Raw genomic sequence first — 16,448 nt, forward strand, 5'->3', positions numbered from 1 at the left:
TTAACCCTAAAGGTGAGAGATTCATAACCTGATTTTTTTTTTTTTTCTTTGGACAGTAGTGTGGTACTTACGATCAGGCGAATGCCAAGATTTATCAGAACATCATCTGCAATATCTGAGACTGATCATGATGCTGGTAATACACATTTGTGTTGCATTTGCTATAGGGATGATGTGGACATTGTTGCTTTCTACAATATCAGTATTACAAGGGTTGCTAATGTGATAATGATTAATAAATGAATTTTTATGCAACTTTTATACTGATTTCAAGGCACTTGAATATGAGCTAATGTAATTAAATATGGTCATTTATTATTGTAAACATGACCAGTGCTTTTATTGTGATCGTTAATTTCCACTGATTCCAGTAAGTCTATAGGTGGATTTCTAACAGTGCAGCACTTTAAAAAGTAAAATTGTTAAGCAGGTGGTCAGACGACACCATAATGATCACTTGGAGTTTAAACATGTCTCCATGTGAGTTAAATGCATAAAATTATAAATGGCTTCCTAAGTGTGTTGCCTCCATTGAAAGCAGAGTAAATATTCAAGCCTTGTAACATAACATCAGTTTCCGCCATCATGTTCACACATACACAGACTGTGTAACACCCTTTTCCTTTACTCTTCTCTTCAGTGACCAATAAGAAGCCAACCGAGATCTCTATTACAAAAGTGAAGCAGTTTGAGGGCTCTTCCTCATTTGTCAGAAGATCCCAGTGGAGTCTTAACCAGTTGCAGCAGGTGAACGGCATTGACCCTAACAGGGTGAGTCACATGGTCATTGAGAGTCCCTGTGGGTGGCATTGTCCTCTCTATTCTTGTGCTCAGCTGTTCAAAAATTTTATCAATCCCACTGGATTCACAAAGTGGCATTGTTGTTTACTTCCTTTTTATTTTCCTGTTCTTTTCATACTTTTCATATCCCACTCTTTTGCTCTCTCCCTGTCATGTCACAGGATTGTCCTGAGTTTGACCTGACATTTGAGAACGCGTTTGACCAGTGGGTAGCCGGCTCAGCTGGGGACAAGTGCATGTTTGTGCAGGTCCTACACAACACGTGCCAGCGCTACAGTGCAGAAAGAAAACCAGAGTTTGTCAACTGCCAATCCAAACTGCTGGGAGGTGAGTTAGAGTAACGTACAGTCACATTGTCATTCATTCCTACAGATCTGTAGCTCGTATCATACAATGTTACAGATCTGCTGCATGCCGTTTTCTCTCATTGCATCAGACTGCTTCTTCTGATCATTTTTTTTTCCTCAGCAGATTGCGTTGTAAGCATCCGGTGCTGTGAGCAAAATGTTTTCTAGATTGCTAAAAGTTTTGAATTCCTTTTTCCTCCTACAATTTTTTTCAGCGGTTGATGAAATAGAGCCCTTTAGCGTTATATTCTCCACAATATTTCATACATTTGCTTAAGAGTAATGACTATGAAGACCCATTAATGTTTTTGCAATTTGAGCTGTCCGAAAAAGCAGTCTGATTTGAAATTAACACAAATAATACACTGATAAAAATGTTAATGCGAAGATTTTGTTTGAAATTCATTTTGATATTATTAAAAAAAACTGTTGATGGTTATTCCCCGGAGAGTTAAACCTTCAGTAACTACTATGAATCATTCAGTATAAACAGTGAAGTTAATAGGATAGATGTACCGTTATAGAGTGAAGAGTGAGTTTGAGGGGTTAACGTAAACTGGTGTTCAATGGAGTTCTCGTCCCTTTTCCGTTGGTAATGTCTTAAACTCCCTTTTACTCCTTAAAGTGCAGCTGGAAATTAGGCTTTACATCATTGCTCACCCACAGAAGCTCTGTTGTACTAAGGGGACTGGATTAGTGTGGCTAGCAGTATGAGGCAGGCCACTGGAGAGCAAGCACTCTCAGCTGGATCGGACACATGCCTGCTGCTACAGCATCAGCGCTGAAGAGACTGGAGAACATCTGGATATTTATGCTTTAGGGTTTCAGTGAGTCAGTACAGTGTATTAAAATAATGTTGGCATGATTACATGGTAGAAAACAGAAGTTCAGCTTCATGGCAATAATGAAGGAAGGACCTTTCTGTCCCTTACAGTCTAAGTCTCACACCAGTGCAAAACAAATATCATGAAGCTGCTCAGGTGTGGGACAATAACTGTGCTGGACACATCGTCAGAAGCTTAATGTGCCTGAAGTATTTAAATAGATATTACACCTTGGATGTTTTTAGATATGCCACTTTTGAATATAATTGCTGCTCAAGGGTGCTGATGTGACTTCAGTTTGAATTAATACCCAGTATGGACCATTTAGAGTTTTCATTATTGCCTGATATGCAGCGCACTGCCTCAAAGCTGTATATCTTTATTAACAAATGCACATAAATCAAGATGTTATTTTTATTAAGTTATTCTATTATTCCATGTTTTGTTTTATTTCATCATTCATGTTCCAAGAAACATTTCTGGAACCCTCTTAGAATTTTAGACTTCGTTATAACTGATGTTTTGCTGAATATGGGGCAGATCCATTCATTTCTGTCTGTTGCATAACACACAAATATGACCTTTTTAAACTCCTCTTAGGCTATTCACCTAAATTTCACATTTTAGTAGATGTCATCTAGGAAACATTAAGGTGAAAGGTCAGAATACTTTTATAGGCTAAAGCACTGATGTTTTTTTTCGCATTTGTTTTAATTAAAGCACTCAGTTATAGCATAATTCATTTGAATAATCTTTCTCTCCTGTAGATGAGATTGCTGGTCACTAGTCTGCCTTTTCATGAGCATGTGAAATGTCTCCTATTGTTTGACCGTTATTTGTTGAATGATTTAAGCTGTAGGTGAGTTTTTTTCAGAACACTGAATGTGCATTATTATAGATCTTTACAGTTGTTAACAAAGGTTAGTATTTCAGCTTTTTTGTCTTGTTCCTGTCATTTTTTAGCAGCACCCTTTTCCTCTGATTAGAAACATGTTGCTTTGTGGATTTTACATTTTATGTATGGCCTTAAATCCTTACTTTAATCAGAAGAAACCCGACTGCATGTTCAATAAGCAGTAATGGCTGGTCGTTTTTAGGTTATTCACAGTGCAGGTTTTGATGCAAAACAATTTGTAAACCATCTGTGCCAGACGGTTACAACCTTTGAGGCAGAACAAAGTGTTTTAAACTTTCTCTTCAATGCTGCCTTGCCTACCATTAATTTCTACATTTAAAAAAAATAAAAATAAAATAAAATCTTTAGCATCCCAGTGATCTGTTGACTCCGTTAGAAGTATTCCTTTTGTAGTGGAAAACTTCGTGGCACAAAGTAGATGTTGACTTTAAAAACTTTCATGAAATTTGCGGCCAATCCACAGGAAAATAAATAATAAAATAAACTGTAATAAATAAATAATGATAGAAAACAGAGTTCTGCTACTAATTTCTATAATCAATTAATGTTGATTAAAAAATGTTTTTCCTGGAAAACATTGATTTGGGATTGTTTTTAGAGGCTGTATTTAACATAATTGTATTATTTAATAACACATTGGGCCAAATTTGCCAGATCGAACATTTATTAAGCCAAGCTCTGAATAAAGTAAGCTGTTACACATTCACGTTAGAAGAGTGTTTTATAATGGTGTATATGCAATGAATATAACCGTGAAAGGGATTGAAACCTTTTAGTTTTAGGATGGTTTTTTGGTCAGTGTTTCAATGTCTCTGTTCATATCACTGAATTGGTCATTAACGATGAGAAGAAAGCAAACGAACAACAGAAGGGAAACCCTATAATTTGGTAAATGTGGCCCAAATTAGACTAACTGGATTGAAAATGGAAAAGAATGAAAACGCTAACACTTGTGAGTGAAATTAACATCAAATTATTCAAATAAACCACCAAGTCACCAAGCCATTTTTCTTTGTTGTTCTCTGTAGCAGAAGAGCAATCAGTAAATTCAGTCATTTACCGTTGCAAGATCTTTTTGAACAGAATGAGGAAGACAGTTATGTCGGACCCAGGTGTCCTACTTCAAGCAGGTAAGCAGACGGAAAGACTCTGAGATTTGCCATTGAATTTCAGTTGGACATCTGCAGTTGTAAGATGGTTATATTTTTTTAGTTCTGTAAGAATTTATCATAACATCACTTTTACTAACAGAAGTGAGCTCGTTTTCAACATCCGAGTAGTCCGTTAGTCAAATAGAGCTGTTCCTGTCTTTGGTCTTCTTCTATCTGAAGTCCCTGAACTAGGACAACATAATACTTTTCCAGAGACAAAACATAAAAGCCAGGACAATAGTAGAGATTATTGAACAGCAGACTTGTGGGGTCAGATTATTATGTAGAAGTAATGCCTGAATTTAAAGAGTGATCTGTGTAACTGTGGAGTTTTTTTTGTTTTCCCTTTTTGCCAGGCTGGAGCTTGGTGTTAGTGCTGCGCTGTAGTCATATCTCTGCACGATGAACCTGCTTCTCAGCATGCTTCAGTCTGCTGAGCATTCACCTTGTCAATATCTCTGAAACTCACTGTGTCAGGAGCTGTCACCGGGTTCATTTTACAGCAGTCTTTTACAAATGACTGCTTAGATTGTTGTACTCTGCTCTAAAATCCTTTTTGTGTGTGAGCAATAGATCTATTCATGAATGTTTATCAGAAAACCTAGACTGTTACTGTTTGTTAAAGTGAAAAAGTTCCTGTGTGATACAGTGCCCTCCACAAATATTGGCACCCTTGGAAAATATGAGCAAAGAAGGCTGTGAAAAATTGTCTTTATTGGTTAAACAAAATAATGGTTTTACAAAAATACTCTTTTCTCGTGGATATCAAACAATTTCAGACAAAAAACAGGTTTATCTAAAAAAAAAAATTATTTGTTTAATATGGGTGTGCAACAATTATTGGCACCCTTTTAGTCAATACTTTGTGATACCTCCCTTTGCCAAGATAACATTATTGACACGCATCCAATTCCAGGTTGATTCATGACATTTCCAGTTGACTGGAACTTTTTAAATATTGCCCTGATGGTGGAAATGGGCATTTTTAATGCTTTTGATATTTTCTTATAGCCACTTCTCATTTTGTGAATCTCAACAATCTTTTGCCGCACATCACAGATATATTCCTTGGTCTTACCCTTTGTTATGAATGACTGTTACCTCATATTTATACTTCTGTGAAACAGGAAGTCATGGTTGAGCAATTTCCTGTTCCTAGTTAGCCAGGTGTACTAAAAATGTTAATAAAAACTAAACTATCAATGGGAATATACTTCATATATATTTTTCTCATATGAATTCATAGGGTGCAAATAATTGTTGCACACACATTTATCAAAGATATATAAATTGTTTTGATAAACCTGTGTTTTGTTTGCAATTGTTTGATATCCATGAGAGCAAAGTATATTTGTGAATTTATTGAACAAAAGATCCAAAGGTTAAACAATAAAGACAATTTTTCACAGCCTTCTTTGCTCATATTTCCAAGGGTGCCAATATTAGTGGATGGCACTGTATGTGTTATGCCCACGTTACACTGACATCAAAGCTGTAGAAACAAATTTCTCTTGAAGTTTCCACCCACAGCAAAACCTTTTTCTGTGGGATGCATAGCAGAAAGGTCAAATTATCCAGCTGGAGCAGTCATAAGAAACATATTAGTGAGTGCGCACAATAGCAGTGTTAGCATTCGAAAATGTTAGATAAGTCTCTGATTTCAAACACGCATGTTCATTTGGAATGGATACATATCGAATGAATAGAGGCATGGGAAAAAAGTATGCTCCTTTAATTCTCTGTTTTTATTTATCAGGGCCTACATAACATTAAAATCATCAAATAACCTTGGGTCACAAAAAACCCCACATTTCAATATGTAGTCACCCCCCCATACTGATGAGACCAAGGATGAGATGTTTGGGTGTCATGCGTGAAAACCAAATACAGTGTATCATCACAAACAATGCAAATGCCATACTTGAAATCATCTCTAGACCTTTTATCTGCTCACTTGTAAGTAAAATAATGCGGGAAAATTCATTATTTCATTTTATCTCCAGTGTACTGTGGTAGACAGCTAAAATAACTACAGTTGCAATCAAAATTATTCAACCCCCATTGCAAATCAGGTTTTTGTCAAAATTTACAGACTTTCTGTTGTTTGCAATGAATAAATCAAGCAAAAACAATTGAAATAGTTCAACACAATGAATGCTTCAAGTGGTTTCCCCAAATTCAACTGAAAATGCAACTTATAATGATTTCTCCAGTTTCAAAATTATTCAACCCCCTGAATAGAGTCCCTCACAACAACACAAATATGCAAAACAGGTGTTATCTGAAGCACACCTGATGCAACTAAAACAAGGGCTTCATCAGTTGCACCAGGTGTGCTTGAGCTAGACCACATGAAATACCTGAACTGGCTAGGGGTTTTCTGAGTGTACATTACCTGGATGGGGCAAAAAAAAAGAAAGGAAGCCCTCAATGGCTGCAACCTGATTTCTGAGAAGGCAGGTTGTGAAAAACCCTCGAGTGACTGCAGAAGACCTGCAGCAAGACTTGGTGGCAACAGGCACTGAGGTTTCAGTGAGCACAGTAAGGCACGTACTAAACGCAGGAGGTTTCCATGCCAGAACTCCAAGGTGTACACCACTACTGACCCTAAAGCACAAGAAAAGTCGGCTCAAAATCATATAACTAAGCTACAGAAGTTTTGGGATTCTGTTCTGTGGAGCGATGAAACAAAACTGGAACTTTTCAGCAGGATGGATCAGCAGTATGTCTGGAGGAAGAAGAATGAAGAAAGGACACTCTGTCCACAGTCAAGCATGGTGGTGGCTCGGTGTTGCTCTGGGGCTGCTTTGCATTGTCTGGCACTGGAAACCTGCAGCGTTGGGATAGGCAAGATGGATTCATTGTAGTGTCAGGAAATCTTCATGAAAAAACGTCATGCCGTCTTTGACGAAGCTGAAGCTTGGGCATCATTGGACCTTTCAACAGGACAATGATCCCAAGCATACCTCAAATTCCATCAAGACTTGGTTGCAGAAGAAGTCCTTGAAGATTCTACAGGGCCATCACAGCCACCTGACTTGAACCCCATAGAAAATCTCTGTTGGGATTTGAAGAAGGTGGTTGCAGCACGCAAACCCAAGAATATTACTGAACTGGAGGCCATTGCTCATGAAGAATGGGCTAAGATTCCTCAGGAACACTACCAGAAGCTGGTGTCTGGCTATGCATCTCAGGAAGGGGAGATGCATATGCTTGCCATGAAGGGTTTGAATAATTTTGAAACTGGAGTAGTCATTATAAGTTGGATTTTCAGTTGAATTTGGAGAAACCACTTGAAGCATTCGTTGTGTTGAACCATTTCAATTCCTTTTGTTTATTTGTTCATTGCAAACAGCTGAAAGTCTGTACATTTTTACAAGAAATCTGATTTGCTATCGGGGTTGAATAATTTTGATTGCAACTGTATAGCTTTGTCAATGTCCAAATATTCTTGGACCTGACTGTATATAAAAAGTGCATCTGACCTGAATTTGTGAGGAAAGAGCTCAGAACTATACACCTTCTTATGTGGCACTGAGCCAGCTTTTAATTTTATTGTTACGGAGTTTGTACAGTGAAGTGAAACTTTGCACTCCTTTGTGCAGTTTTCAAAGCTCAATATGCCATTTTGGATAGGAAAAGAAAAACAGCTTTTTAAGAAGCTGACACACTCAAAAACGTGTTCTTTATTTAGATGCATGTTGTATGTATAAAATTATTGACTGTATTCAGTCATTGCTCACTGTGTTAGTTCATCTCAATCCAGCAATAAGTGGAGAGCGACCACCATAGGGCCACCAGATGGGGGGGAGTTCACACGTTGTGCACTACAACAGTTTCTGAAAGATATTCCACAAACTAAAGACACACCTTTTCCCCCAGGAGTATGTGTTTATATATGTATAGACCTGTGGGTTGTTTTATTGAAGTTAACTTTGAAGGCGATGCTGAAGCCTCCCCCTTTTGTTACAGCACTGTGAAGATGGCTCTGTTTCTCCTCCATTAGGTTGTCAGGTGTTCTTTTTGCAGTAAAGACACACGTGGATCTACTTCTAAGCATTTGTGAATAATTGATTTATATGCAAAATGTTTAAAAATAATTTTTTTTTAATGCAGAACAAGCTGTCAGCCTGTCTATGCATTTCATTTAAATGTCAGGTCACACATGCATTTAATAAATGTTAAATCAATTCATAGAAGTTTTTGTGTTGAATCACCACCTCACATCTCGGGTCAAATGAAACCTTTGTATTTTCAGCTGTCTGGTCCGTCCCATCTGCTGCCTTCCGACACATTGTTCTCTGAACTAATCTGAAGCGGCTTTTTGTTTTCAAAGTCTCCTCTATTGTTCTCACAGAACATTTCGATGCATGTGTTCTGCTTCTGTGAAGAAGCATTTGTTTTAAACTGACCCAGGAAGAAAGCTTTTTTTTGTGGCGTGGGAGAGTGTTTGGTGTGTTTGGCAACAGTATCTATGCAAAAAAACACACCACCCTTTTGCTTATAATGCACTGGATATATGGTTGTGAAGTGAAGGCATGTGGAGGACCATCCCTTCCATGGACTACTTTGTTAGTATAACAGCAGTGGCAGTCTGGATGCAGCCCAAATTATATAGCTTGTCAGTGGGAACATCTGCACGGTCGGGCTTGTCAGAGGAAAAACATGGTCTCCCCTGAACATTACGGCTCTGTTGATGTGGTGCAGAAACATCCTCCAGTTTCCATTATCAGCTCAATCTCTGAAAGGGGAGGAAGTGAGGAAAGAGCTAAGAACTATACACCTTCTTATGTGGCACTGAGCCAGCTTTTAATTTTATTGTTACGGAGTTTTTACAGTGAAGTGAAACTTTGCACTCCTTTGTGCAGTTTTCAAAGCTCAGAGATTTTTTGTAGGCAGCTGTATTTATGTGGAGAAATGATTGATAATCCTGGGACCAATAAATACTGCTACTACTGCTTATGGTCAGAAACAAACTTTGACCTTGGTTGAGATGCAGTTTTCAGCACGGTATGTTTTAAACCGTTGTATATGAAGAGAGAGCTGATTTATACCTTCTCTTTATTCTTCTACTTCTGCCTGTTAAAGAAATAATTATCAAGCCAGGTCTATTACAGCTGAGGGTTTCTAGCTGGTGCTTTTTTTGGGGGGGGGGTCTGAACAGAAGAAGTTGTGTAATCTCACTTTCTGTCCCTAACATTATCCTACTGCTTTGTGTGTTCGTGTGCACAGGTAACAGCATCCTGCACTCTGCAGCCGACAGTGTGAGTAGCGCGGTTCTGAAGGCCAGTCAGGCACTGAACGAGCGTGGAGAGAGACTGGGCCGTGTGGAGGAGAAAACTGGAGACATGATGAACAGTGCTCATCAGTTTGCTGATACTGCACATAAGGTACAACACTCACACTCTTCCTCTAACTTAACAATGAGATCTTGCCATCATCTTGCATCTTTAGAAAAACTAAGGTCACGACTAAGCTCCAGCCGCTACACTTTTAACGAGCGCTTGGTCATACAGAAGATATAAATATTCTCCATTCACACTGCCAAATAATGATCCTGTTTTCAACATCTGATCTTTAACCTCTTATGTCCCAAGATATTTTTTTCCGTGAGATTGAGGAATAAGTGCATAGGAGGTTCAAAACTCACAGTAACCATTAAAAATGGTTTCTTCAGCTGTCTTTTTAAAAAAAAATTTATTCTAAATTCTCCCACCAAAGGGCTGTTCGCCTTTAAAACCCTCCCATGTCACACATCTTTCTCACTCAAGCGTGCCCATCCATTCTAATTACATACCAGTGAAACACATTAGCTTAATTTGGTTTTGCATGTCTAATGGGATTAAACGTCCTCCTGCTAACGTTGTCAATGTATGTTTCATCTATTATAACAAATAACATTGTCACTCCCTTGGGCCTCTTTGAGAAATAATCAGTCTTTACCTGCTTTTCTGCTATTGAAAGACATGCATAAAGAACTGATGCTTGCAACAACGTGGGAGCCCAAGTAATGTATTTATAAATCTGTTCACATTCATGTTTTATAAGAAAAGAGCACATAAATGAAATGGATGTTAGTGTAATAGTGGTGTAAATGAATAGTGTACGTTTTAGTGTACCTAATGTTCCCCCAAATGAATCCTGTCAAGTAAAGCTGAAGGGCAGGGAGATTGCTTTTTGCCATAAAATAAGAAGACCCATAAAACCCTCTCTTGCTCTAGCTGCCATCAATTTTCCTTTGGGTGCCCTTACTCTGGGTGCTATCTTTTTTTTTTTTTTTTTTTTTTTCCTCCTCCTTGCAAATATTTTAATTGATTTGGTTACAATATCTTTGGAAGGAAGAAGTGCAAGAGCCAAATGTCATGTGACTGACATAATGTCATCGTGATTTAAGTGAACTGAATTAATTTAGGTTATTTTAGTGCAAGTAGTTTGAGAAGATTCTTTTTTTATTTACTGTAGTTCAAGAAATTGATTAAACAACATCTTAATAAGTCATATTAGGCTAGTGAAGGTTCTGTTTAATAATGGGGTAATGATTAATAATAGGCTAATAATTAATAATCAGTGCCTTTTACAGTTATAGTATTTCCCTATCATGATTGTCCCCTTAGATCCTGTCTAGTTAGATGCAGTTATTGATTGATGAAGTGTAAGTGTGTGTAAGTGTGTGTAAGTGTGTGTAAGTGTGTGTAAGTGTGTGTAAGTGTGTGTAAGTGTGTGTAAGTGTGTGTAAGTGTGTGTAAGTGTGTGTAAGTGTGTGTAAGTGTGTGGGGCTCTGCTGCCCCCGATTGTTCATTGTGTGCATGGCAGCTCATCCAACTCATTTCAAGTGCAGTCCATCCAGCTGTGAATGAGATTGGTGCATGTGCCCTTTCTGTAATGAGCTTCCCACTGCTCCTGTTAGAAGTCTCATTAATGAGGTTAATGAATTTGTAGATGAATGAGACACAATAGAAGTGCAGGTCTCCAGAGCAATTGGAAAGTTCTGTATGTAGAAAATTAAAACACTGAAACACTCTAAAACACTGAAAAGCCAAATGAACAATGTTTATGTGCCATTAGTGTCATTAACTGTATGTTTCCTGTTGGAGAGCTCTGCCCTGTTCTGATGGACAGTCTGTGATCACTTGGCAATTAAAAGTAATTCAGTTTGAGTTTGCGTGGGTTGGAAACTCTCTGCTCCATCTTCATCACTCACAGATATCCCCTGTAGTCTGATTTTCTGAGTGACACATTATTCCTCTCTCTCTCTCTCTCTCTCTCTCTCTCCCCCCCCTCTCCCTCTCCCCCCTTCTCCCCCCTTCTCCCCATTCCCCATCTATACCTCTCTCTGTCTCTTTTACAGTTGGCCATGAAGCACAAATGTTAAACTGTGCCAAATCACAGAGTGTTCTGCCAACGATGCCCGGGTGGACGAATTTGAGATATTATTCTTTAAACAAAAAATATTTAACACTAGTATTATGACTTAATGCTGTTTTTTTTTTTTTTGTTGTTTTTTTTTTTGGCTTTTTAAAATTTATTATTATTATTATTATTATTATTATTATTATTATTATTATTATTATTATTATTTTTACACCTTCCTGGTGTTTCCCTAAGAGGAGTTCAAGCTGGGGTAAAAGATGTCTGGCCCAATGACTGTGCGTGACGAAAAAGCAGTTAGGGCGTTTTATGTTTTCAGGAGCCTGGTTCCTTTCACAAAGGGGAACGGGTGCAGAGATTACTGGGGTCCTGGATGCAGGATTATTTTACTGAAGGCAACAGGGCACTGTGTTACATTTAGGGCCAATTAAACTGGATGTACCGAAGACAAACCATTTATTAGCAGTTGCCTAAGGGTATGACTTATTTATCTCTGAACCCACATTGCATTTCATATCATGAGTGAGTGCTAGGTAGTCTGAAGAGGGCTGAAAGTTGCTTAATAACCATTTCCTTAGCCAAACATTTTTAATATATGCTGTGATAAAGAAACAATAGCAGAATCAGTTGTTTGCATTTTTCATGATACGAAATGTTCGTATTTTTGGCCAGAGATTTCATATATTTCGACCATGAAAATAGAAAATAAACTAATAGAATTTGAAGTTTGCTATCAAGTTGAATTAAATGCTTAGCAATGTATGTCGATGTATATCTAAACTTATTTTTAAATGGAATCTCAAATCAAAAGCAGTGCTCTGTATGGCTTTTGTGTTGGTTTAGACAATGTTATTCACATATAAATAGACAGCATTTAAGTTCAATAGGTTTGAATTGAGCACTATGTCAAAAGTGCAATACGTACAAGTTCCAGTTTAAGCTTTTATGCAGGGGAATTTATTATTAAATACAAATGGTAGGTAAGAAATGTTCACCTTTTGAGATGATTTCCATGTGAGGGGAAAAATGCTTAAACTTCACACCACAGTTGCCATTGAGGATCATTTCCTTTACAACAGTTGTAACGTATTAAGTGGACACAGTACCAGTTAGTTTAGTTCGGCAGTACATTCTTACATACTAATCATGGTGCACTGCCACTACCAATGAGCTTTTAATGGTGTAAGTGACTTTCTGTATTCTGTAACCGTATGCGATGTCACATGATTTGCTTGTATGAGTCGACGGAGGTTAACATTTGATTATTTCATGCTCAAGCTACATAATTACAAGTTGATCTTTGTGTAAAACAAATGAGATATTTTTAAGAATTTGTATAACATGTTTGTGAACCGAAGTGCACCTCAAACTGTTTTATTGGTAGCAATATTTTGTGGCTTTCAATTAGTACTTAGTAACTGTAGCTGTTTACATAATAGCGGATTTCATTACAGGCAGCAGCTTACTGAGTCTGAGGTGCTTGCTTTACTCGTGTGGGGTTTTTTTCTTTTCAGTTCAGCATGCAGTTATGATGCACTGAAATCTTTATCATCATCCAGCAACAGAACTCTCTTAAACAACACAGTGGTCATTTTTTTTAATGAAAATGTAAACCGTTTTGAATGCACATGTAATATTAACTGGCCGTCATTTCCAACTGCATGATTATTCATGTTTTCTTAAATATTATCAATGTTTTTACACAATTCATTTCCAGACACACACGTTTACAGATTCATACTGCATACTTTTGAGTTGACCATGCTAGCAGTACTTTAGTTTTTAAACCCTGTGAATGTATAGTTTATTGTTCTGATTTGCATTATTATTGAAAAATATAAAGGGCGGTAGATTTGAGAGTAATATTACATACACATGTTGATTTTAATGGTCCGGTACAGCAGAGTTCTCTGGTCCCAGCGTTGGAGGATGAAAATTGTGAAGACACTCAGCCCTGGGTTTAATTTTTAACTGTGGATAAATGTTTAAAGGCTCTATGTAGAAACTAAAATTGCACAATCTAAGTCAAATTTTGAGTGTCAAACACCTTCATAGGTGAAATAAAGGGAGATAATTTATTAAATCATACGTTTGCGCTACATTCCTTGAGTTCTGAGAGTAAAGAAGGTGAAAAGGACAGACATGTTATGTTCGATATCTTGCACAACCTGTACATTTAGTCCCAATAATAGTGCCTTTGTCAAATATATTTTTAATTTCTTTTATGAATTTAATCATGCTTGTTTTTCCTTAGCATATGCTTTATGTGTAAAGTTTTATGAATGTAATGTGTATTCAATAATTTACCCCAAAGTGATAATCTCATTAATACCAATTAAAATCTCAGTATTGTTTTTATATGGAGTTTTAAAAATATCTAAATCAAATTCCTAGTGAATGTGATGCAGTGTATAAGTTCACATGATGTGTCATAACTGTAAAGACTCTGGTTTCTCATTTATTTTATTAAGTTCACTCCAAGTATCTCTCCAAATAAACAACTGACATTCCTGGTTTGTCACTTCTCCCACAAAATGTCATTCCTCCATGTAATGTACTTTATATAACAGAAAGAGTTTGAAAGTTTGAAGCAATCAGGGATTCATGCATAATTTAGTTTTTTCTTTCTATTTGTATTATTTTTTTTTTTTTTATTAATTTGCAGTGTCTCTTAACGTAAGCCAAACATCTGTATGTCTGTGTCCCCCACCATCTGTTTACAGTTTGTGTTGTGGTGTTTGTGTTGTCACGTTAATCTCCATGTCTCTGTGTTCTTGTTAAGGGCTTCAATTATATTATTATGGGGAGTTTCTTTTACATTTTGAAGAACTGTTGCTTCATGTGAGTATCCCAGAACCAGGGGCGTAACCTGGCCCGGGCATTCGGGGCTTCAGCCCCAAAGATTTTTTCTTTAGCCCAGAATAATACTCCAGTTAGAGCGGTTTGTCACTATGTAACCGAACTTCAAAGAAGATGGCAGGGTTGTGATTTTGTATCTTCAGTGAACAGAGTATTGTATTTTATCTTCAGTGAATAGAGGTGAGACCAATCGGACAGGGTTTACAGGAAAATACGTGGAAATACTCGTGTCTTATTGGCTGACCGCACTCAATTCTGTCAAATGCTAGCTCACACAGTCAGGTAGGGGGGAAATGGATATTTGCCAATTACTTTTTTTTTAAATTATTATTTTAATCAGTAAAGGGGTTGAAACTGAAACAGTAGCATCCTCTGATGCTGAGCGGGAAAACAAGGTTGTCAATGTCTGTACGAGTTCCAAGTTACGTGAACATGATATGAGCAGAGCATAAGGACAGATAATGTACTTTGCATGGCACTGTAGCAGCTAAATAGTGACGCGTCGTTGGGAACGAGTCGGTTCTATGAGCCGGGGTGTTTTGTTTTGTAAATTAATACAAGATAGAATAATAGGATGATCTTTTGCCACACCGCTTGGCCACGCGCACTCCGTGCACTGACTGAATGTAATTACGTGTATTCTAACAACATGAAGGCACAATGTAGAATTTGTACGGTAAAAATATATGGAGCAGGGTCTACTGACAGCCTTCACGGCCGTATTAGAATTCCACATCCAACAGTGCAATAGATACAACTTTTTGGGCAATTTTCACGTTTTTAAGGTAATTAGCCCTCACATGCAAGAAAAAATAATGCATGCAAACAGTCTATTTAGAAGCATGTTTTTAAAAGTTTTTTAATGGACAACAATCTGGACTCATCCCCGTATGATTAACAGTCCGGATAACGCCCCTGTACAGAACCCAGTTCTACCAAATCTGTTATTATATGATGATGTACTCAGTTGCAGCCTTAATACTTTCGGTTTTGCTTTAATCCTGCAGAACTGCACAAACTGCGTAAAACTTTGTGAATAGTTTTCATCTAAATGTATAGTATTTTCATTCTATCCTTGCACTTTTCTTTTAACTGGTTTCCATTCCATTAATTTTATTCCAACTTAAGATTGTTTCTGTGTCTAGCTTTAAATGTCCCAGTGAATAGCACCTGTCATAAGAGCTGGTTCAAAATGTAATGGTTACAAAATAAATGATGCTAATAATAAACTGAGCTGTGCATTATTCAGTTTTGTGGATCCATACCATTTATTTTCTACAGAGTACGAATGTTGTGTCAAGTATGTGACTCTGAAAGAATGTGATTCTCACCGCAAAGTTTTGCCTAAGACTGTCACTGTCAAAATAATAAGTCCTATAGGTACCATTGGAACTAAAAACTGACTTTTTTAACTGAATGACTGTGGGCAAAGTTTAATCTCAGATTTTGATAATAACAAATTTAACTTTTATTTTGGGCAAATGTGCATTTAATGCAATGCTGTGGTTTTAGAAAATTATTTATGATTTAAAAGTGATTTTTCACAGTAAAAAAAAAAAAAAATTGAAAGTATCTAAATGTCCATTAATGTCACACTCTGCTGTTTGATTCCTAGCAGGAGTAATATACAGCGGTGGCAATATTTAGTCTGAGTGCCAGGGTGTGCTCTGTGGATGTCTTACTGATGATAAATTATCTCACTAACACTGTTGTGCTTTTTATTTCATATCAATGTATTTTTCAATAGATTCATTGCTTTATACTGCACTGAAATGAACTTCTTCCCTTTTGTTCATGCTTTCATAAGGGTAATCTTATAAATTGTTTCGTTTTAGTATTTAGTTTACGGATATTTTGTAGTTGGTTTTCTGTTGAATATCAAATAAAAACCATCAAACATTGTGCACTGGTTTGAGTTTATAGCCTTTTGAAAGTATGAGTTTCGTGCAGTGCAGTGATTGAATCAGCCTGTGTTCTGGCAGACGTGGCTGTGCCTAAATGACTTCTCGGCAGTGCGTCTTTATCAAGTCTGTGGTTTCCCTCACTCTAATAGCAGTTTAATGTAATAATTAATGGCATCGTTGGTTTGACAACTGTGAGCGGTGAAGTGTGTGTGGTAATAATAGTGAAATCTATGCTCTAGTTGCAGCACCTCAGCTGGGTAACTAAGTGCCTCATAAAA

At 37.2% G+C, this 16,448-nt stretch overlaps 1 protein-coding gene across 4 annotated transcripts in view; it reads left to right on the plus strand.

Annotated features, from left to right (window-relative positions):
* The window catches only part of stxbp6 (syntaxin binding protein 6 (amisyn)), a 59,386-nt gene extending 43,218 nt beyond the window's left edge, over positions 1-16,168 (plus strand). For 3 of the 4 annotated variants that reach the window (XM_053682865.1, XM_053682866.1, XM_047157773.2), the window contains 5 exons: positions 641-771; positions 963-1,128; positions 3,917-4,018; positions 9,272-9,429; positions 11,388-16,168. In XM_053682865.1, coding sequence (XP_053538840.1) covers positions 641-771; positions 963-1,128; positions 3,917-4,018; positions 9,272-9,429; positions 11,388-11,411 — 581 coding nt within the window. In that variant the 3' untranslated portion in view covers positions 11,412-16,168. The remainder of the gene's footprint in view (positions 1-640; positions 772-962; positions 1,129-3,916; positions 4,019-9,271; positions 9,430-11,387) is intronic. The other variant, XM_017475938.3, reaches the window with a different exon arrangement.
* The last annotated feature ends 280 nt before the right edge of the window (positions 16,169-16,448 follow it).

This window comes from Ictalurus punctatus, chromosome 9 (genome assembly GCF_001660625.3).
Source record: "Ictalurus punctatus breed USDA103 chromosome 9, Coco_2.0, whole genome shotgun sequence".
In the NCBI taxonomy this organism is placed as follows: domain Eukaryota; kingdom Metazoa; phylum Chordata; class Actinopteri; order Siluriformes; family Ictaluridae; genus Ictalurus; species Ictalurus punctatus.